This window comes from Aspergillus stella-maris (assembly GCF_047715825.1).
Source record: "Aspergillus stella-maris strain CBS 113639 unplaced genomic scaffold BDV14scaffold_41, whole genome shotgun sequence".
Classification (NCBI taxonomy): domain Eukaryota; kingdom Fungi; phylum Ascomycota; class Eurotiomycetes; order Eurotiales; family Aspergillaceae; genus Aspergillus; species Aspergillus stella-maris.
Window position 1 is genome coordinate 272,746 of NW_027396835.1, and position 21,621 is coordinate 294,366.

General features: G+C 51.4%; 10 protein-coding genes across 10 annotated transcripts; 4 read left to right on the forward strand and 6 right to left on the reverse strand.

The window, feature by feature from the left end:
* The first annotated feature begins 430 nt into the window (after positions 1-430).
* Positions 431-1,857, forward strand: BDV14DRAFT_209975 (RTA1 domain-containing protein). Its single transcript, XM_073775783.1, has 3 exons — positions 431-1,239; positions 1,303-1,377; positions 1,444-1,857. The coding sequence occupies exons 1-3, from the start codon at positions 548-550 to the stop codon at positions 1,532-1,534; spliced, it is 858 nt and encodes a 285-aa protein (XP_073626459.1). The 5' UTR covers positions 431-547; the 3' UTR covers positions 1,535-1,857.
* BDV14DRAFT_176657 (putative ubiquitin conjugating enzyme) lies at positions 1,838-3,131 on the reverse strand. The gene is made up of 3 exons (XM_073769282.1): positions 2,781-3,131; positions 2,614-2,706; positions 1,838-2,530 (listed from the first exon to the last, which is right to left on the reverse strand). The coding sequence occupies exons 1-3, from the start codon at positions 2,935-2,937 to the stop codon at positions 2,274-2,276; spliced, it is 507 nt and encodes a 168-aa protein (XP_073626460.1). The 5' UTR covers positions 2,938-3,131; the 3' UTR covers positions 1,838-2,273.
* On the reverse strand, positions 3,132-4,915 carry BDV14DRAFT_176659 (uncharacterized protein). The gene is made up of 2 exons (XM_073769283.1): positions 4,617-4,915; positions 3,132-4,563 (listed from the first exon to the last, which is right to left on the reverse strand). The coding sequence occupies exons 1-2, from the start codon at positions 4,770-4,772 to the stop codon at positions 3,634-3,636; spliced, it is 1,086 nt and encodes a 361-aa protein (XP_073626461.1). The 5' UTR covers positions 4,773-4,915; the 3' UTR covers positions 3,132-3,633.
* Positions 4,916-5,101: 186 nt separating this feature from the next.
* Positions 5,102-7,167, reverse strand: BDV14DRAFT_209977 (major facilitator superfamily domain-containing protein; the record flags this gene model as incomplete). Its single annotated transcript, XM_073775784.1, has 8 exons — positions 5,102-5,662; positions 5,718-6,215; positions 6,268-6,426; positions 6,474-6,500; positions 6,555-6,684; positions 6,732-6,750; positions 6,804-6,974; positions 7,031-7,167. 8 exons carry the CDS (start codon positions 7,165-7,167, stop codon positions 5,346-5,348), a joined length of 1,458 nt encoding a protein of 485 aa, XP_073626462.1. The 3' UTR covers positions 5,102-5,345.
* A 1,228-nt stretch (positions 7,168-8,395) lies between these two features.
* Positions 8,396-9,405, reverse strand: BDV14DRAFT_90693 (TNT domain-containing protein). The gene is made up of 2 exons (XM_073777834.1): positions 9,215-9,405; positions 8,396-9,152 (listed from the first exon to the last, which is right to left on the reverse strand). Exons 1-2 carry the CDS (start codon positions 9,287-9,289, stop codon positions 8,526-8,528), a joined length of 702 nt encoding a protein of 233 aa, XP_073626463.1. The 5' UTR covers positions 9,290-9,405; the 3' UTR covers positions 8,396-8,525.
* Positions 9,406-10,151: 746 nt separating this feature from the next.
* Positions 10,152-11,487, reverse strand: BDV14DRAFT_209979 (glutathione-independent formaldehyde dehydrogenase; the record flags this gene model as incomplete). The annotated part of the gene is made up of 2 exons (XM_073775785.1): positions 10,152-11,056; positions 11,124-11,487. The coding sequence occupies 2 exons, from the start codon at positions 11,485-11,487 to the stop codon at positions 10,275-10,277; spliced, it is 1,146 nt and encodes a 381-aa protein (XP_073626464.1). The 3' UTR covers positions 10,152-10,274.
* Positions 11,488-12,338: 851 nt separating this feature from the next.
* On the forward strand, positions 12,339-13,590 carry BDV14DRAFT_176670 (zinc-binding alcohol dehydrogenase family protein). Its single transcript, XM_073769285.1, has 3 exons — positions 12,339-12,588; positions 12,634-12,845; positions 12,893-13,590. Exons 1-3 carry the CDS (start codon positions 12,458-12,460, stop codon positions 13,570-13,572), a joined length of 1,023 nt encoding a protein of 340 aa, XP_073626465.1. The 5' UTR covers positions 12,339-12,457; the 3' UTR covers positions 13,573-13,590.
* Positions 13,591-14,305: 715 nt separating this feature from the next.
* On the forward strand, positions 14,306-15,456 carry BDV14DRAFT_209981 (NAD(P)-dependent alcohol dehydrogenase; the record flags this gene model as incomplete). The annotated part of the gene is made up of 2 exons (XM_073775786.1): positions 14,306-14,482; positions 14,551-15,456. 2 exons carry the CDS (start codon positions 14,306-14,308, stop codon positions 15,454-15,456), a joined length of 1,083 nt encoding a protein of 360 aa, XP_073626466.1.
* A 783-nt stretch (positions 15,457-16,239) lies between these two features.
* BDV14DRAFT_201913 (major facilitator superfamily protein) lies at positions 16,240-17,944 on the forward strand (the record flags this gene model as incomplete). Its single annotated transcript, XM_073773875.1, has 3 exons — positions 16,240-16,355; positions 16,414-17,507; positions 17,820-17,944. 3 exons carry the CDS (start codon positions 16,240-16,242, stop codon positions 17,942-17,944), a joined length of 1,335 nt encoding a protein of 444 aa, XP_073626467.1.
* A 76-nt stretch (positions 17,945-18,020) lies between these two features.
* Positions 18,021-19,964, reverse strand: BDV14DRAFT_201914 (glycosyl hydrolases family 2, TIM barrel domain-containing protein; the record flags this gene model as incomplete). The annotated part of the gene is made up of 1 exon (XM_073773876.1): positions 18,021-19,964. The coding sequence occupies one exon, from the start codon at positions 19,962-19,964 to the stop codon at positions 18,021-18,023; it is 1,944 nt and encodes a 647-aa protein (XP_073626468.1).
* Between the last annotated feature and the right edge of the window lie 1,657 nt (positions 19,965-21,621).

The following is a 21,621-nucleotide window of genomic DNA, read 5'->3' on the forward strand; positions in this document are numbered from 1 at the left end:
ATCACAGAGCAGTCCGAGCGATGACCTCAAACCGGCATATGCGATGCAGTGATGGACAGCTTTGACAGTCACTTCTAAGCGACCTTCCCGAATCATGGCCCTGATTAGATTCGGCTAATTCAATTGGTCGGATGTCCGCTCTGGGCTCGGGAGACAAGAATCTGATACTGGGTCGGTGGAGCAAGAACGAGAGCGAATGCGAAAACGAATGCGAATGCGACTGATGCGCCAATCACAGTGTCTTATCGGAGAATTTTCACTGGAGTTATACTCGCCCAGATCCACCAAAGGATGACAACGCCCCCATCGCATCGAACGGGGGAATACCCGTTGCAGGGGTCATCTCCCCTCTAATAAAATCGCGGTTCGCCTTACAAATCTATCAAGGTGCTGAGTCTTGGGTTCTAGGCATAATATCTTTCATATTCTCTGATGCTGGCGTCAGCTTAGTCGTTCGTTTTTATCTCTCGTTCTCTCCATCTTACCCTCTTTCAACTACCGGCCCTCCATACTCCACGATCTGAATCATTCGTTCAAATCGTTTCAGATGGCCAGCTACGACACCTGCCATCAGGTCTCCCCGTTCTGCCCTGTCGAAGCAACGACATACGGCTACTACCCTAACTTCGGCGGCAATGTCTTCTTCGCTGTCTGGTTCGGTCTGATAGGCGTTCTCCAACTCGGCGTCGGTATCTACTACCGATCATGGACGATAATGATTGCGCTGGCCGCCGGCTCGCTCATGGAGCTGGCTGGTTATATAGGGCGGATATTGATGCACGATAATCCTTGGAACTCCGACGCCTTTAAGCTGCAGATCGTCTGTCTCGTTCTCGCGCCTACCTTCGTCGCCGCCGGCATTTACCTCACCCTCAAGCACATTATCCTCGCGCTCGGCCCCGAGCAGTCGCGCCTCAAGCCTCGCCTCTTCACATGGATTTTTATCAGTTGCGACATTGGTTCCTTACTTCTTCAGGCGGCGGGCGGCGGTGTCGCTGCAGCTGCGGGTAGCGATGTGGAGATTCTCAAGGTCGGAGACGACATCATTATCGCGGGTATCGCGTTCCAAGTCGCGACGATGGCGGTATGCGGTGTCCTTGCCGCGGAATTTTTCTGGCGCGTGAGCAGGATGGGACCCGGCTCGTTCAGCGAGAAGTCGGTCGGTCGACGAAGCATTCATCTCATCCTCTTCGGCGAGATCTTTGCCTACTTCACTGTTCTCATTCGTTGCATCTATCGGTATGTCTTGGATGCCTTTCCACGACGCTATTCAAACCAAGAAAGCTAACGTTTATCGCGCAGTATCCCCGAAATGGCCGGCGGCTGGGGTAACCCGCTCATGCAGAAGGAGGACGAGTTCCTGGTTCTGGACGGAATGTATGTTTTTTTTTTCCCTCTCACCAATCCAACTCAGTAGCAGAAGTGTTAACTCAGAACCAATAGGATGATCGCCCTCGCCGTCTTCTCCCTCACTATCTTCCACCCGTCGTTCTTTCTGCCTTCGCTGCGAAAGGGCGTCAAGGCTCAGCCTTAGATTACATACAACTTGACTCTCAACTTGAACATAAACGATCAAACAACATATTTCATGAGGTGGTTTCTCGGGCAGCATTTTTACGTACATATACATACTTTTCTTTCTCTTTAGACTTGAATATAATTTAGGACTTGATGATAGGTTACGAGATCCGATATAGACCTTTTCGGTGGCGATATGTTTGGGTCGGGATATATATTTTTGTGGAATCGTGCGTAACACGTGCGATTCACGTGTCGCAGGCTTTGATCGCGATTTCAAGAATCAAAGTCTAATGGATGGGAATGAACTGTTATTTCCTACAAATATTGAACAAAAGACGGTTTCCACAAGTTTGAGAATACTTGAATTGATTCGCGTCTCAATGCAACTATATACCCGGCAAGCTGTGCTAAACTGATACTATAAAATATGCAAAGTCAAAGTGGCAAACACAAGTGAAGATGAGTCGTCCACCATGCTGACCATGCCCAAGAGACCAGGACATAACTCCAAGCTGGAACTGGTGTTGAATCGGAACGGAAAGGAAAGGGTAAGAGGCCTAGTAGGTAGGCAAGGCCTCGTCTATGCAAAGCAAATAAAACAAAAAAAAAGAAAATGAACGTATAAAGAGGGCCAAAGCTCGCAGCCCCAGGTCGTAAAAAAGCGCCTAACACCTGTGCGTGCGTTGTATGACCTAAAGCACTTAGATAAAGAACCGTAATCAACGTGAAACAAAATATAGGAAGATTGAGGCTTATTCCTCCCCGAGACTGTCCCTAACACACTTCCTCACTCTCTTCTTGAATTCCTTCGGGTCCTCCCTCCACAGCCGCGCAGCCTCGACGTTTGCAGCACTCTCATCGTTCGGGCTCGAAAGCATAGAAATCACCGATAACAGGATCGTCTCGGGTGTTTGCACAGGAGACCACCGTTCGGCCGCAGACTCGTATCCGTACTTATCTTCCTCTGGTGGGTGGAGGATTGAGATGCAGACTTCTCCGTTGGGGTAGACTGTTGTAAGAGAAATGAATGGTGAGTATGCCTTTATTAATTGGAGACGCCCATGCGGGGTCATGATAAGGATAAGAACGTACTATTCGGGTGGAAAAGAGGCGGCTCGAACTTCATCTTCGGTGGCATATGGGGGTACTCTGTGGGAAACGAGAGTCGCGCACGGAAGAAGCCGCCTAATAATCAACCAGCATCAGTAAATGTATCTCTATTGAATCTCGACCTCGCGGAAGCCATCGGAGACACTCACCGCCGTACAACTTGACATCGTCCGAGATCATGAGCATAACCTCCCACTCGAAAACATTATTGTCGACTAGACCGCAGCTAATACCAGGGAGGTCTTTGTCTGACTGCATGTATTGCAGCTGGCGGGCCAGCATGCGGCCTGCTGGTGTTGTGGCCATGGTGATGGCGATAAGCGGGGGCGGGGTTTTCGAGGGAGATGGGGCGAAGAGGACGGCAATGGAGATGAAGAGTGAGCGGTCGGGTCCGGGTACGAACAAGGCACGAGAGAGAGAACAGAAGTCTCGACTGGAGAGAGGAGAGGAGGGAAGGAAAGCCTAGGAGATAGCCGCCAGCAGGAGGAGAGGTCACTCGGAGGAGATAGAAGGAGTAGAGTCACTTGATGGTGAAATAATCAATGTGCAAGGCGGTGAGCACTAAATTGGCTCTCCATTGGCGGGAAGGGGCGGGGTTCCGGGCGGGACTGTCCAGTGTGAGGGGCCACTGCCGCTGCTCTCTGCAGGTCATGGTTCTGCCACAAGGGTCCCCGGCTACGGCGATGCTCACAAGGCACCCGGTTGATCAGTCTCACGCTTGGCTTTCGATCTCGCTTACTGGTTGACATGTCTAATGGAGGGATCTCGTCTACCTTGTGGAGCTGTTGATTGGGCAAGAGAAAGGCAGGTCATGATATGTAAGAAAGTAGTACGCTGACTCGAGATACTTCATATATACTTGGATGTGATGACATGATATGTGAGAGTAAAGAAATATTAGGGCATATGTATGACGGTCGAGGTCAATCGTCAAGGCAGGTTTCCAAAAGACTGATATATAGGATACGAGCAGTTCATTCCCACAGTTTAGGTATCAGACGCTTAGTTCTGGTCATCGCCCTTGACAGTGAGGGCACCGCCAAAGATCTCAGCGACGATAAGGGTGGTGAAGAGAATGCCAACACCAGCTTGGATGAGAGCACCCTTGACAAGAGCCTTGATGTAGCGCTTCCAGCCGTCACGGTCAAACGTCTTCCAGGCATCGACAATGCTCAAAACACCGCTGCCAACAACGCTGGGCTCGACCTTTCCGCCGAAGCTGCGATCGAAGGGAACAATGGCCTCGTCCTCATCGGGAAGCATAGAAGCAGCAACACGGATGAAGATGATGCGGGCAGGGAAGGACGCAATCCAGCTGAAAAGAGTAGCAAGAGAAATCATGTTCATGGCAGTGCGGAAGGTCTCGGGAGAACCAGACTTGCCGTCGCGGATCTGGTCAAGCTCCTTGGTACCGTGGACCAACTTGATGATCAACAGGACAAAGGTGTAGACACCGTTGGTGAGGAAGTGCTCAAGAGCAGCGGCGGGAACAATCTTCTTCAGAGAGCGGAAGCTGGGGATGCGGCGGTAGAAGCGCTTGGCAGAGGGCTCGGAAATGACAATGTGCACCCAAGCAACCTGAAGGTTGGCAAGCAAGATGGAAACAACCATCGAGACAATGAATTGACCGACAATCGAGCTGGAGGGAATGGGAATGATAGACGAAACGAAGCCATCGGCAACCATGTATGCAAGGAACATGCTGAAGCCACGGAACCGAGACAGACGGCCAGCGCGAGCACGCAGATGGCGGATAGTAGTGCGCAGCTTGCTTGTGATGGGCTTGGGAGCAGGAGTCTCGGCTTCGGCCTCGAGGTCCACGGGGTCGCCAGGCAGCTTGTTGGGGTCATCGTCGACACGAACGTAGAGATCGGGCTTGGAGTCCTCGACGGCTGCGAGAGTGGGAACGAGTAAACCGTAGGTGTAGGTAGTCTAGACATGACTGGTTAGTAGGACGATTTGATAGAGTCTCGAAGTCAACGTACATAGAACATAGCAAAGAAAAAGCCGACAACAGTGATGAACAGAAGAGTCGCGAGCCAAGTAGATCCTACTCGGATCTGCATGCTGGGGACATCGCCGTTCTCAGCGGAGATGGTGTAAGCCTCCATACCGCGACGGACAAGGTGAGAAACCGTCATGATGGATGGATGGTCAAAGGACCTGGAAGTCGATGAAAATGAGATGGAAAGTGATGAAAACACAAGAGAGAGACAGGAGTTGGATGGGAGAATAAGCAGAGGAGATTAGCGAGGCGAGTCTTTAAGGCAGACCAGAGGGAAGGACAAGTCTAGGCAGAAGGCGGAGGCTGAGCAGCCTGAACCTGGCGCTAACAAAACTAGCCCCAGTTATCAGCCAATCGGGGAGAGCCTCGCTTTGAGGAGGCTGATTTGATCTTAGCTCCGGCGCGTCCGGGTTCACTTGGCCATGGTTCATTTTTACTCTCGATGATTTCTAGAGAATTGTGCGAAGCTTATCTTGTTTTTAGTTCTCTATTATTGTCTACTCAAGTGACTATCGATGGAAAGAACAAGCACAGTCCAATCCCATGAACTGTGTTGGTAATGCTGACATGTGACGCAACCGCCCAAAAGGGTTAGTGCCATCTAGCGGTTTCAGGGTCTTTGTCCATCGACGATCAACTCTCCTGGTCCATCCGACTTCATCTTGACTACAAGGCGGGAATTCATTGGCTATACTCTTTCTGGCCAGTCTCACAGAGTATAGTACCAGTTCTCCATCCCCTCGATGCGCCCACCCGTCTCCTTAGCCTTCTTGTTGACCTTCCAGAAATAGACGTCCATGATAACGGTCATCACGACGCTAACTATGGAGATTGCGAATGTCACCCAAATACCCGTGGTATAGTACGGGCTTTCCTCGGACTTGAATGTCACACTTGCAATTATCCCGCCCAGTCCTCCGCCAATCAGACAGGTAGCGGATGCAACCGCCCGCTTAGAGTGCGAGGTGATGTTGTTTGCCTGATACGCCAGTATGCCTGGAATGCAATACTGAAGGAACCCCACACCTATCGATGTCCGTTAGCATGACTTGGCACGTTTACTATCACGAGGCTAGCTTACCCATGAAGACGCCAAAATATCGTGCACCGTTGACTTGCCCATATGCTGTGACGAGCATTCCTGCGGCTGTAAGTAACTGGTGCACAGCAATTACCGGACCGCGAATCTGATACTTGTCTGTCAGCCATCCCGAGAAAAAGGTGGCCGCAGCGGCGAGAATATACGGCGGAGCACTGAGAAGCTGGCTCTCATTTTCTGAGAATCCCATCCCAGTCAGGATGATCGTTTTGAAGTAGCTGTACGCATACCCCGGAAGCGTTGAGGCCATGAGATTGAACGCCCAAAAGTACAATTTCCAGTCCTTGAGATGGTGCAGGATTTTCGCTCCAGTCAATTCGTCTTCCTCTGCATCCCCGCGGTCATGATTGATTCGGTCGATGACAAACTGCTTCTCTTCCGGCGACAGGAACCCATCAGCCTTGGTCGGAAAGTCGATAATAATAAACCACCCAAGAGCACAAACTCCAGTCGTGATGGCTCCCTCGATAATGAATATCCCTATACAATGATTAGTTAGATTTGAGACCGGAATGGAGAAAGCTCTGCATACATCTCCACCCATTCAGACCATGCGTTCCCCCTAGGAGGGTTAAAGCATATGCAAAGATTGCTGCAAAAGCATTGAGAACAACCGACATCAGCCAAAAGGCTGCAAGCCTCTTGCCAACCTCGAACCGTTTGTACCAGCAAGTGATCAGATAAGTGCAGCCTGGGTTGTTAGATGAGGGTACTTTGGATTCCGAGCGATTTCCGTACCTGGGAGAAAGCCGGCCTCCATGATACCTATTCTTTGTTTAGCATGGAACCAGCACCGCTAGTTATACATTATCATCTTACCCAACAAAGCTCGACAGACTGCCATTGTTTTCCAGCTATACGTGAAACCCATTCCGATCAAGATCGCGCCGAAACTTACGCCGAGGAAAGCAAGCCAATTCGCCGCCCCTGCTTTTGGGAGGACAATGTTCTAGTCACGTTAGCCCGAGTGCTTCAGTCGAGGGCTGGCAGACCAACACTGGGAATTTCAAAAAGACTAGGATTTTCTGTCAGATGCTGTTCTCGCGAGTACTCGATAAAGAATCTTACATGTATGCCACGAAAAACACCATCACAATAATGGTATACCGTGAACCAACGTCAAGCCCAAGATCTTCCTCCATACCTGCCACGAAGGCGAGTCCGAGGTTTGTCCGATCGATAAGTGATATCGAGTACATAATGCCGAGGATAGGCAGCAGACGCCAGTCAACTTGTCGCCTACAGCAAGTGAGACTCAGCTTTGCTCACGCCCGCAACCCGAACGGAAACCGCACATTACTCTCTTCTGATGAGCCTCATCAATGCCATAAACTGGACCGTCATTCTTCTTCCCTTCCTCCAGGTGGACAGCTTCCAGATGCTGGGGAGAGGAAGTTTTTTCGTCAATGTTGCGGTCGTTTGGTTCTGCCATCTCGGAGTGTCAAAGTAAGTGTCAATAACGGCAAACCCGAGAATGAAAGCACCGACGAGCGCGGCAACCTGGTTATTAAAGAACTGCAGCTCCTTTTATCCCCGACCGAAGAAGCCTTCTTCCTCCTGGCATTCTACTCGTTACCCAAGAGACTTTAACCGAGTTTAACCTGAGACATCAACTGAATTTTGGGTGCCACACCCGATGACCGCGGCCATGAGTATCTACTACCAGTCACGGCTGAGAACCTGGGGAAATGGGTCCCATACCCCGCATATTGATCTCATGCCAAGGGCCTAGAGTTCCGGAGAGTCTCTGATATCAGCTTGGAGGTTGGAGGTTTCCTACCCCGGAATATGTCCAGTCTTGAATGAAATTGCGCAATATCCAGGTCTGCATCAGCCCAGGAAGACTACAGAACAAATACCGACCTGGAGTCTTTAAAAAGACACAACTTGCACTTTCTACCGATGTAGTCAGTCTTGGTGCTGCGAAAATGCTCATCTGTGTCGAAAGAGGGCCCGGTGGACGAATCTGCCCACCATCTTGGCACAGCGCGGGGAAGCAACTACGATCTTGGCATCATGCCATCCCTCCAGTGAGGGCGGGCTTAAAAACGTTTATCTCCACTAACTGCCGGGGTTGATTGCCGTATTCGTGCTCCTTCAAAGGCGTTAGCTGTCTGAGCTTCGATAGGCTGTTGATGACGTGGGCCCGGGGTGTCTGGGGTATGATCACGCGTTTGTCCCATAGGCGAGAGACAAGACTTATATGCCGCTCTTGCTTGGGTTGGGTTGTCGGTATGTCGTGAAGCTGCAATCTGCTTACGAGCCAAGTGCCTGGTGCTGTGCAGGTTGATTCGACCCCGTCAGTGAACGTCAAGTCTCAAGCAAGATCGTCAACATGTTAGCAGACCAAATCCCCATTTGGTTGTACAACTCACCTCAAAAGTCAATTTCCCAGGGCTCCGCCTAGACATGCTCGGCGCGAATTTAGCTGGGCCTGGGCACCATCGCACCCTCCCAACTGGGCGACTTGGCGATTGCCTGCAAATATCGTGTTCGGCACCGGAGCTATAGCTTCTCACAACCTGCATCATTGGTCTGTAGTCAGGTGCCTGCAAATGCTCAAAGATTGGTTCTTATCGCTGCTATGCATTACGCCGCCCACTTATGGTCAAGCAGATTGCATTGACCTCGCAAGGGACCTCGAGTCTAACGTTGCGTCCTACCTCAATCAAAGAAAAGGCCTGTAACTCATGTATGAAATGTATTAGATATATCTTCACGAACAGTCATCTTTAGGAACAGCCATCCTGACTCAACAAGCATTGGTTCCAACTCAGTTTCAAGATCCTCCTACTCATTCGGGCCGTCGGTATAGTCGTTCGAATATTCGATCCTCTCGTCATACTCGCTTTCCTCCAATCTTCTCAGGTACCCTCCATCAATCAGTCCTAGCACGTTCGTGCTTGAGACAAACTGTGTCCCCATTCCCGGTTGCTCGAACCACGGTGCAATAGGTCCCAATCCCACAACAAACTCCTTCGTCACCTCATAAACATGATAGTTGAATGGGTACGCCCCGTCATATGTGATGAGGTTATTCGGCGGCAGCGAGCGCTCAATATACGGCGCTCCGAGCGGCGCAAGGAACGTACCGTACTCGCTCCCGAATCGGTCAAGCTTTTGACCAACAGGAAGTGTGACATTGCCAATGATGGCCACCTCTTCATCATCAACCACGAATCCGTTCGTTGGTGGGTAGATGTATGACCCATTGGGAGAAGCGGAGGTCGCCCACTTCTCGAGGAATTCGGCAGGACAGAGATTGCCAAAGCGCGCGTACGTGCGAAGCTCGTTTCGCAAAGGGAACTTTGTGGGATACCGAACTGGTCCTAGACGCGAGTCGCCACAGACGTAAGTCTCGTTTGTGGATGTAATTCCTTCGCAGGGATTGGGGAGGCAGCGCTTGGGAAAGAGTCCCTGAGGTAAAGATCTGGTTAGTTTTGAGGATTCACATGATGGCCCAGAGCAAGTGGTCTTACTTCCATCGAGCCATCCTGAGCAAAGACAGTCGGCGCCGCAGCGGCCAGAGCGAGGAGGATGTTGGAGAAGTGCATTGTTGATCGATAAGTGATGAAGATTAGAGAGGAAGGGACGAGGGGGGACACGACTCCAAATTTATACCTAGCACCAGCTGGTTATCTCAGGTCTCCTCAATCACCCCTGTCCGAACCTGCGCACGGGGCTATTGGCCTCTGATTGTTTTTTTGACTAGCGCATCGTGGTTTCTGTATCCTGCACCTCAACGACCCTCACATGCTTGTGCCCGCTTGGCGCGTCGCTCAGCTGCAACGTCAGAGACCCCTAGTTTCCTTCGCAGCATCTCAACTGCTGGCACTGATAGCTGTAATCAGCCACAAAACTGGTCTCCACGAACTGTCTGGTACTGCAATTTAGGACATCGAGAAAAGCGAGCGGCCTTGTATATCGTTGACGAGGGGAAAGACTGTTGCAGACCCTGTGTCTATGAGGCGTCCACATTCCACAGACACCCAAGGGGCTACAGCGTAAGGCTGGCTGAGCTCCATGTCTAATCACTGCCTGAGGAGGATCGGACCGACCTAGACCATCCACAAACCCAGCTGAAGATCGACAAACAGTCCACTAGTTCTCCTCTTCAGCTCCCCTGAATCTCGTATATCTGCAGCTTGGCATGGTCCTGCAGGGTTTGGCGCTTGGTATTGGACAGGTTCGATTGGATTGCATGAGCTGGGTTCTCAGCTCAATAAACCCTTCATAAGTCTTCCTGGTTACTTCGAGCCACAGGGTAGGACCAAGCGATTGGGTTCGAATCATCTAGTTTCTAGGGAGCACATTGCATTCTTAATGAGTTCGCCATTGCAAGGTCTATCCAGGTACCGCAATCTTACTTCGACACCTATTAGCTTGCGTTCGATAATAGGGATTACTCCAAAATCACCTCCGACACGGGTCCACCAAATGCTGAACAATATCTCTCCAACACCAAAACACCAACATACATGCACCCTTTGTCCGTGCTCACTGCTTGGCCTGCTGCAACGAAAATGCTCCACTTAATAATCAATCGAACGTGATGATCACCTTTGTCTCCAAATGCTGGTCAAACCGGGCATAAAATTCCGGCACCTCCTCAATACCAATCACACTACTAACAATAAAGTCCAACTGGGCACGTCCACTGGTGACCAACTCCTCCAATTCAGGTGCAACAGCCTTCGGATCAACAGCTCCTGATCTCCAAGAAAGTGCCTTGTTAAAGAAATCCGCAACAGGGAACTCCACCATTCCAGTGCTGTTACCTGCCAATGGAGTCCCATCCGAGCGGTCGAGCGCTGCGAAAACACCAATAGTACCCATGCCACCATACGGTGAGGTGACATTGACCATGTCCAAGATAATTGTGTTCTCCTGTCGTTCGAGGTTTGAATTCACGGCCTCGTATCCAACGCAGTCGACGCTGCGTGCCACACCATTTGGTTCGCGGCGAAGAATTTCAGCTGCCGGGCCCCCAGCATCCGCTGTACCGTTCAAACTGATTGGGATGGCACCAATTGACTCTGCGAGGTCTAATCTGCTTGGCACGCTATCGACGACGTATACGCGGGATGCGCCGCGCAGGATAGCGGAATATGCCGAGAGAAGACCGACAGGGCCGGCACCGAATACAGCAACAGTGTCTCCTGTTTCGAATCCTGAGTACGTGAGTGCTGTCCAGCCTGTTGCAAAGATGTCCGAGAGGAACAGGTAGCTTATCTGTTCCGGGGTTGAACCAGTGTTACTGGTGTTGCTCGAGGGTACTGGGATGAGCGAGTTGTCCGCAAAAGGTACGACTAAGTATTCGGCTGGGAAGGATTAGCGACATTCATCGCGTCAAGGACATCCAGTATGGTATAAACGCAAGTCACCTACCTTGCGCCCCAGAAGGAGACCCATTATCATCCCCAAGCCCGATAATCCCACCAACATCCCAATCCGTGGCCAGGTCCATGTTGATACTCCCGGTATCCAACAAATCAGGAATGACAACAGTATCACCAACGCTCAAACTCTGAACACCGTCACCTACCTCCTCAACGACACCCATTCCCTCGTGGCCCATGATCCATGGAGGGGTCGAGCTGCCGTAGATACCATGGTAGACGTGTAGGTCTGTCCCGCAGATGGCGGCCGCCGTCATCCGGACAAGCGCGTCAGTGGGAGACTGGATGCGCGGCATGGGCACGTCTTGAACGGTAACGTTGTAGGGAATGCCTGTCCAGAGGACGGCGCGCATTGTGTCATTCAGACTAGGCATTTTGCGATAAGGGGGGGTGATCAACTAGTTGCTTGACATTGGTTGCAATTAAAAACTAGGTAAGTCCTAGTTGACCTTTATATATTGCCATGGCTGGAGGCAGCAGGAAAACTGTCTCAAGCTCCGATGTTCTCATCGTTGCAGACGTCAGCTCCATAAGCCAGGGTTACAGATATCCGTGGACTACAGGTAGATCGCCATAACTCCTCCAGTGGGTAGTGGTTATAGGGTGCAGAAGATAGTAGATAGATACGGGCATGATGATGATAGTAGGGTGAAGCTAAGCATTTGCTTGATGAAGTCAAGCTTGGCGGTGCCCTTGCCTTCTAGTGCAGTCGAACCCTACCTGCAGACAAGCATGTGTCCAGGGTCCCGCTGTTCACCTAATTGATAGTAGACTTTGACTGTTCAACAAGAAACAGGCTACTATACAAGAGGACATAAGAAGGATGACCCGGTAAGCCCTTGACTTGTTGTGCAGGGTTACCCATGGCTGAACCATAAGCAGATGGCTTACACCCCGCAAAATGCTTACGCCTCCGCATCATCGGGACAGCCAAAAAGAAGGGCTAGATTTCCAGAGACAAGAATGAGTGAGGGTGTGCTCCGTCCTCCGAGACAGAGAATTATTGCCACGGCTTATGAACCAGGACCATGGATAAGCAACATGCATTAGCGCCAGGGGCCCACCATAAGCAGTTTATTCAGGGCCTCACCAATAAGAAGCTCTCCGAGCTCATCCGAGTTCCGAGAAAAGTCTCGATCTATTCAGACGATGACGACAGTCGCTCCTTCCTGTTTTGACGCCGTGGAGACTGGATTTGTAAGCTTTGGTTGCCTCGGGATGGCCGGATATTGGTATACTCCCCTCATAGTATTGTACTAGTATGCCATGCCAGTTGCTTACTGCTGACATTGAAGCTAACCAAACCACTGGAAACCAAACAAAATGCCCAACATGAAGGAAGCCATCGTCCACAAGGGACCAGCCATCAAGATCGTCGACACCGCCATTCCCACCCCGCAGGCTGACCAGGTGCTGATTAAGGTTGTCGTGAGTGGGACCAATCCCAAGGACTGGTAGGTATAGCTATCTTGTTTCTATGGACTATGCTGATCAGATAGGAAACTCCCAGAATGGCTTGACAAGCCTGGCAACCAGGGCGACGACATTGCGGGCATTGTCGAAGCCGTTGGCGACAATGTCACCGAGTTCAAGAAGGGTGATCGCGTCATGGCCTTCCACGAGATGGTCACTGCTGGTGGTAGCTATGCGGAGTATGCGATTGCCTGGCAGCATACCACGGCTCACCTGCCGAAGCACATCTCTTTCGAAGGTAAGTCTATTGCCCAGCTGGAAAAGTGCAGAGCTAACAACATGCAGAAGCAGCAACTATCCCGCTGGCGGCCTTGACCTCGGTCGCTGTTCTCTACCACCACCTCGCCCTCCCTGAGCCCTGGCGCCCAGCCACCTCCTCCACCCCCCTCGTTATCTACGGCGGCGCATCAGCAATCGGCGCATATGCCATCCAGCTCGCGCAAAAGAGCAACATCCACCCCGTCATCACCGTGGCAGGCCGCGGTGCGCCATTCGTCGAGAAGCTTATCGACCGATCCAAGGGTGACACCATCATCGACTACCGCAAGGGCGACGAAGCGGTCGTCTCCGGAATCAAGGAGGCACTAAAGGGAGCAGAACTGTTCCACTCGTACGACTGTGTCAGCGAGGGCTCAAGCTTCGTTAACCTCGGCAAGATCCTTGCGCCAAAGGGCAAGCTCGTTACTGTCCTTCCGGGCATGGACTACCCCGGACTCCCCGAACACGTCGACTTGATCAAGAACTCTGTAGGCTGCGTTCACGAGGACCAGAAGGATCTGGGATACGTCCACTTCCGGTTCCTCGCCAAGGGACTGCTTGACGGGTGGTTCAAGCCGCACCCGCATGAGGTCATTTCCGGTGGTCTTGTTGGATTGGAGACGGCGCTGTCGAACCTCAAGAACGGCAAGGCTAGCGCTACCAAGTACGTTGTGCGTGTTGGTGAGACCGAGGGTGTCAGTGCGTGATTTGTTCGGCAGAGTCAGTATGTCTCCGAGTGACGCTCGGACGTTTATAGCAATGAACATTGAACCTATGACAACCAGAAAAGCAAAGGTGTATTGGCTAGCATGTGTACCAAACAGAATAAGACGTGCTCGTCTATGCCAGTAACAGTCTGAATACGAAGTAGATGGGAAATATCGCCCGAGTCGGTCCGCCAAACGAAGCCTGGTCAATGGATATAGATAAAGTCTCCGAAGACCATCCGAAGAAGCCGAGCCCGACACGATCCCGATCCACGGTTGAGACTCATCCACTCATACTTCCTTAACCAGTTACCAGACTGGTTACTGGACCCATATTCAACTGCTTACCCTTAAATCCGTCCCCTACGTAGCCGCTCGATATTTTTACTGATCCTGCAGAAAAATAGACTGCTTACCGTCCCCACCACGGACTTAATTCTGGGTCTGTCCCAGGCCCAACCGAGAGTTCGTTGGCTGAGCCACGCATTTGGCATTGTTCGATGACATTCTTTGCGGGGCGCGGCCGATCGTTTGGTCTTGATTGTGGGAACTGGGAAGGATTTGCGATGCGTGGCAATATGTTGCCGTAGAGATGTGGCGCGTCATCGAATTGTTGAGTATAAAGAGTTGATTGCACGTTGGTTTTTGAGTCCATCCTTTCATTTACATCTCTCTACATTCTATATCCTATCTTATACATCTCTCACACCTCTATCTACCTACAGCAATCAAAATGTCCGGCACAGACTACAAGTTCGAAGGCTGGCTCGGCCTGGACTCCAGCTCCGTCGACGGCAACATGCAGTGGAAGGAGTTTGAGCCCAAGGCTTGGGAGGAGACAGACGTCGACATTAAGATCTCGCACTGCGGTATTTGCGGTTCGGACCTGCACACTCTGCGTAGCGGTTGGGTAAGCTATGCACCACCCTTTCATCCCCTCTATTAGGTACCCTTGCTGACGGTTATGACTGTGTATAGGGACCAACCAACTACCCCTGCTGCGTCGGCCACGAAATCGTCGGAACCGCCGTCCGCGTCGGCAAGGACGTCAAACACATCAAGATCGGCGACCGCGTCGGAGTCGGTGCGCAGAGTGAATCCTGCCTCTCGCGCAAGGGCCCCTGCGCCGAATGCGAGGCCAACAACGAGCCTTACTGCTCCAAGCTCATGGCTGGTACATACAACGGCGTCTTCATGAACGGCGGCAAGTCGTACGGTGGATACGCGCTGTACAACCGCTCCCCCGCACACTTCGCTGTCGTTATCCCCGAGGGGATTAGCTCTGCTGCTGCGGCGCCGATGCTCTGCGGTGGTGTCACTGTTTACTCGCCTCTTAAACACTATGGTGCTGGTCCTGGCAAGAGCGTTGGTATCATTGGTGTCGGTGGCCTTGGCCACTTTGGTATTCTCTTTGCGAAGGCGCTTGGTGCGGATCGTGTCGTTGGTATCTCGCGCAAGGCTGATAAGCGTGAGGATGCGCTGAAGATGGGAGCTGATGAGTACGTCTCTACCGTTGAGGATACTGAGTGGATGGCCAACAACAAGCGCTCGCTTGACCTGATCGTTTGCACGGTCTCTTCCTCTAAGATGCCGATTAACGACTACGTCTCGTTGCTTAAGGTTGACGGCACTCTCGTCCAAGTCGGCGCCCCCGAAGACGGTGCCCTTGAGATCCCTGCTTTCACGCTCATCGCCAACCGCGTTAAGCTTGGCGGTTCGCTTATTGGATCCCCTGAGACCATTCGCGAGATGCTCCAGCTTGCTGCGGACAAGAAGGTCCAGCCTTGGATTGAGGAGCGTCCTATGAAGGATGCGAACCAGGCTATCAAGGATATGGATAAGGGTGATGCTCGTTACCGTTATGTTCTTGTTAACGACCAATAAATTGGCTTGGTCGAAGTATGATGATGTGATGAGGTGATGATAGACTAGATAAGATTCGATAGACGGAGTTGGTGTTGAGCGATTGAATAGACTTGATGTTTCTTCTTTCAGTAACTTCCATGCCTTAGGTATTGCGGTAGATGTCACGTTACCGTGCCCTAACTTGAACAGATCATCTCATCCGCATACGGTGTTGCTTTCCCAATGAACGGAAGTGATGAAGTATGTAGGAAACTGCCAAAGTACATTGGACGCCAGGAACTCAGAGTAGCAGCGAGCTTGAGAGGTTGTCTTTGCTTAGGGCTAATTGGTGATGTAAGTATCCCTGGATCGTTGCCCATCGCTCTTGCCTACATTATCTGATCCCAGTCGTTCCTTCCTAGTCTATCTTGGGCTCTGGACTATCCCAACATAACCGGAAGGAGCCAGGACCGGGCGCGCTAGTCGCGCCTGCCTTATACTGAGATATAGCCTCTTCCTTCAAGCCTACTGCCTTCTACTTCGCCTGTTAAATCTCGATGCCTTCGGCCTACTTCTATACTTAGTCTTTAATTCATAACGTTAGGTTCCCGGACGCGGATCAAACCAAGGCCCTCATTTTCTAGGCAAGTTAGGGTGTCCGGAGTTGGTTAGGGCTACAAATTCCTGGCGTTCTCTGCGTGGGGAAAAGAAGCTGTCCTCTTCTCTTCTTGGCTAGCCGTGTCAGCTTGGATCCATTCGTGATTTATATAGATAGAAACGTGTGGCCAATATACCAGATCCTGTTGAGCATCAACCCCTACCATGACTCTCCTACAGCATCTTTCAGGCCTGAGCCGCCAGGATGTTGACCCTCCTAATGGAGGCACTTGTGCTTGGCTTCAGGTGCTCGGATCGTTCTTCCTCTTCTTCAACACATGGTAATTCGAGTCAGCACATGTCACTGCAATATGATCTCGCTGCTGACTGGTAGCCCAGGGGCATCATTAACTCGTACGGAGTCTTCGAAACCTTTTACAACCAGACTCTCCTCCGTGACACATCATCGTCCACGATATCCTGGATCGGCTCTGTGCAGTCCTTCCTAATCATGTTCCTGGGCGTCCTGACCGGCCCTCTCTACGACGCTGGCTGGATGCTCCCGCTTCTCTACACCGGCTCCTTCCTCGTCGTCTTCGGTCACATGATGCTCAGTATCTGCCAAACCTTCTGGCAAGTCCTCCTCGCACAGTCCTTCTGCGTCGGCATTGGAGCGGGCCTTCTATTCGTACCCAGCATCGCAATCCTCTCCACGTACTTTACGTCAAAGCTCCCCTTCGCCATTGGCATCGCCGCGTCCGGATCCAGCGTCGGCGGCGTCATCTACCCGATCCTCATCAGGCATCTACAGTCCCAAATCGGATTCCCATGGTCAGTCCGTATAGCAGGCTTCCTCTCCCTCTTCGGCCTCTCCATCTCGTCCCTCGTTCTCCGGCCCCGCATCCTCCCGCCTACTCGCCGCAACCTTGTCGACTGGTCGGCCCTTTCCGAACCACCCTACGCCCTCTTCAACGCCGGCATGTTTCTCGTCTTCATGGCACTATACACCCCATACTACTTCATCCAGTCCGTCGCAATACAGGAAAAACTAGCCACCACAAATATAGCAATCTACCTCCTCCCCGTTATAAACGCCGCGTCGACATTCGGCCGCCTCGTCCCGGGGTATATCTCGCAGTTCGCAGGGCCCTTCAATATTCTCGTCCCCTGCGCGCTTATTTCAGGGATCCTGGCACTGTGTCTACGTGCTGTGCATTCGCAGGCTTCTCTTCTCGCTCTCTGTGCCCTGTACGGCTTCTTCTCGGGCTCGCTTGTCTCTCTATCGGGCCCGATTCTGGTGGCTGTTTCGCCGCATGCGGGGGTGGTGGGGACGAGGATGGGGATGTGCTTTACCATCTTGGGGCTTGGGTTGTTGGTTGGGACGCCCGTTGCGGGAGCGATCTTGGATCGGGTCGAAGGTTTCGGCGCGGACATGAGTGAGGGGCTGAACTCATGTAAACTCGATATGTTGCTTAGTTTGGGGGTGCTGGGAAGTATGCGCGTTTCTTGTGGTTTGCATTGCCATTTGTGTTCCCTGGTCGGTCCTGTCCTCGTGCAGAGACAACTGAGCCCCCGAATGAATGGACTCGACCATGCCATGGTTCAATCGGGTATGTCCAATACGAAAACAACGGGTTCCCTGTTGTCTGTTATTGTCCGAACCCAGGGCTTAATTTAGAACGTAGCAGCAACAACAACAACAAGCTGCATCTTTATTCCAGCTTGATGGCATTTACTGAGTAGGCTTACAAGTAGTAGTTCCACAAAGCTAAGCCTATCCTTGTTGCGGATAACACTTAGTGAAGAGGTTGAGGATGTACACAAGGCTATCGATGCTGCGGTCGTGCAGGGGAGGGGGTTGGCATCCGCCATTGGAAGTATGATGCCCAATCTACATGTTGACAAAGTCCCATTAGACAGAAATGTCTGAAATTACTATAGCTAGTCGTACGAGACATTATATTGAGTCTTGGGTGGTGAATGGTTCAGTTTTGGCCACTGGGTACTCAATTCTTCTCGACACCTGTAGACCACCTCTCCCTAAGCTTATGCGCCGCAGCCTTAGGCTTCCGATCCCTCGTGAAAACACCCTTCTTATTCCCATCAACACGATATATCTCCAGATTCGTCTGAAAGTCCGCGAACGCCCAGACATGTTCCCCGACCACGGATTCCACCCGATCAAAAACAGCATGATACGCATCCAGAAACTCAACCTGGAATTCCTCGGTCCAGGGGAGCCCCAGCACAGAGTGCAATCCGGGGTACGTATCAGCTCCATACTCGGATATAATGATGGGCTTGGTATATTTCCTTTCCCAGCCGCGGAGTTCTCCTTCCAATGCTGCGGACGCAGCTTCGAGATCGCCGATGAAGGAGTACCACCCGAAATACCGATTCAACAATAGGACGTCGAAGAGGTCACTTATTTTATCAGTTTCATACGTCGCCTGTCCGACGTTCGCGAATGAAACCGGTCGACCCGCAGGATCAAGTTCGCGCGCCAACTGTGCCAACGGCGCAAAATACCCCCTTGCCCCGTCCTCATTACTAGCAGGCTCATTGGCAATCGACCACATAACAACAGACGGATGATTCTTATCCCTCGCAATCAACTCCCTAATCGCATCCGCATGAGCCTTCTGGGTATTATTATTAATCCCCTCCGGCGAAAACGTAGCACTCCCTTCCTGAGCGACACCGCCGCCAAGACTAAATGCTAGTCCCACGGCGGGTGTCTCGTCGATTATAACGATTCCTTGACGATCAGCGTACTCGAGGACTTCCTCGGCATAGGGGTAGTGGCTTGTTCGAAAGGAGTTTGCGCCGACCCAGTTGAGCAGTTGGAAGTCGTGCACTAGGTATGCGGTGTCGTGGCCTTTTCCGCGGATCGTGCTGTCTTCGTGTTTGCCGAAGCCGGTGAAGTAGAAGGGTTCTTCGTTGATTAGGACCTGCCGGTCTGTGACGCGGATTGTGCGGATTCCTATGGGGAGGGTGTATGTATCGACTAGGTTGTTGTCGGGGGAGACGATGGAGACCACGAAGTCGTAAAGGTACGCAGCACCAGGCTGCCAAAGGTGCGCGGAGGGGATCGTAATCGTTCCATTCCTTCCGGAGGCAGTAGCAACTTCGATCCTTTCTTCATCCCGAATAGAAATCCGGATAGAGCCTGTCGTCCCACTCGACGTTTCAACCGTGTACCGCACAATCCCATCCTCACCCTGCACATCCGGAATCACAGTAACATCCTTAACAAACTGCTCCCCCGGAACAGAATAAAGCCAAACACTCCTCGCCAACCCCGCATAATTATAAAAGTCATGCTGGTACTCTTGTACTTTCCTCCCCGTGTACTCGTTCACAGTCACATTCCCAGGCGGGATCGTCTCATGGGTAAGCACATTATTCACACCCACCGTAAGTCTAAAGCTCTCTCCTGGACTAACCAGGTGGGTGATATCCGCTTCAAAGGGCGTATACCCGCCCACATGCCCCTTTACAAAATCCTCATTAACATAAACTTTCCCTTCATGCGTTGCTGATTCAAAGCGGAGGAAGTACCGCTGGCCCTGGAAACCTCGGGGGACGGTTACAGTGCGCTGGTAATACACCCAGCCGACGTGATCGTGGATAGAGCGGTCGACGAAGATGTCGTTGTATGAAGCGGGGACGGGGCATTCGAGGCCTTTTGGGAGATTTGTGGTCCAGGGTGTAGACGTAGAGGTGTCGTTTGAGTCTCCGAGGGCGAAGGACCATAGGCCGTCTAGGCAGATGAGGTCTCGCGTGCGCGATGACTGGGGTTTTAGTTGGATTGTTAGGGGGGTGGTTGATTGGTTTGAGGGTGGTAGGGATTGTCGGGGGTTGAGGGTGCGGGCGTGGGTGTTTGAGGAGGGGATGGAGAAAGAGGATGGGATGAGGGATAAGATGGGCAATAGATGTTGAAGCTTCATTGCTGCCAATTAATTAGGAATTATCGGCCAAAAGGCTTTGACTTGCACTGTCTACACTCTACACAGGGTTATCTCAACATAGTACGAGTTTTTATACCTCAGCCCTACCCCCCCCCGGCAAATGCTTCCTTGCCGCCCCGGCAACTGCTTTACTTGGGGTAGCATGATTAGCAACCTACAAGCTGATGGACAGGTTCATAGCTCTAGACTTGTCAAATCAGAGTCCAACGCCAAGGGTTCTATAGTATATTCTTGCGGGGAAAATCCGGGGAGAACGTCCAGGGATGTGGAGAAGTAAGACCCATGCGCATATCGTCTACTTGCAGGCATGTCAATAGCCGACAGGCGCAAATTGTCTATTTCATTGGTGGAATTGGTATACTTCACTTTTGAACAAGGCATTGCCGAGGTTTATCCGCTTACTTCTCTTTCCACGATCATGATCATACGATGTTGAGTCTTGTATCATTCTGGGTATTCGTACGAGAACGAGAACACCATGTCATTAGGTTCCAATGATTTCAAGATGGTACCTAAGTGCTATGAGTCCGTCTTCAAATTGGTCCTTGACATGAAGTGTCGGTCCCAGATTACAGCCCCAAGAGCCCTAAGCTCCCATCCAGCCCCCTCCACATCCCGAGTGCGCCCACGTTATCTCCAACTTTTTCCAGCAGTTTGATCTCACTGGTTGCGGTCCAGAATTCGGTCAAAAGACCTTCAGCTTTTCTGATTGTACCTATTACTTTAGCCTTGGGCGTAATATATTGAGTCTCGGGGAAAGAAACGCCACGATCACGTTCGACGCAGACATTCCTTCGGTGTCTCATATCTAGTTGCAAAACCTGATTTTGAAGAAAGCAAAGTTCAGGTGTATCTCGGATTATCCGACGCTACCCAAGGAATTGGATCTTTGTCAGCGGGTGAAGAAATGCTTCCGCATAGTTGGCTTACTTCATGTCCACACACTGCCTAGGTCTTTTGTTGGATACAACGACGAATCGTGTAAGGATCTTCTTTTCGTCGAATATGGCGATGTTCAGAGGTAGACAGTGGCTATCGGAAACCGCGACGGCTTGTAGCCAGGTACTGGGGGTCCTTATGCCTCCAAGAGGTTAATACATAGATTTTGTCGTAGAAGTAGAGGTCTCTGGTAAGTGCTTCTTGAGGGCTGATCCGGTCAATGGGTCTGAAGTGTCAGTTACGAGGAAATGTCCAGATACACACCAAGAGCATGCTATATCTATCATGTGCTTCTCAATCCTCCACGGGTGTTGGCACCCGTCGTTGAAATTATGCTATTACTCTTACATGGAAACCTGGCGTTGCTGCCATTTTTGGACTGGGGGGGCATGATAAGGAACCAACGAAGGGACGACAGGACTCTGATTGAGGAAGAGACTCGGTGAGCTGCAAAGTAAACCTTTACCCCAGGTAACATTAAAGATCAATCCCCATTTTAGAAAGGGCAAAGGAGCCTATTGCAGATGCGTATCTCCAGAGGCGCTGATGGAGAGGTTAGGACACTGGTATGCTAGCTAAGGAAGCTGCGACAGTAATACTTTCTGTAACGAATCGTACAGGCCCAGGGGAAGGAAAGGGGGGCAGAATGACGTCTGTATCGACTACACGCACGTAGCCTACTAAGGAGCGGATGCCT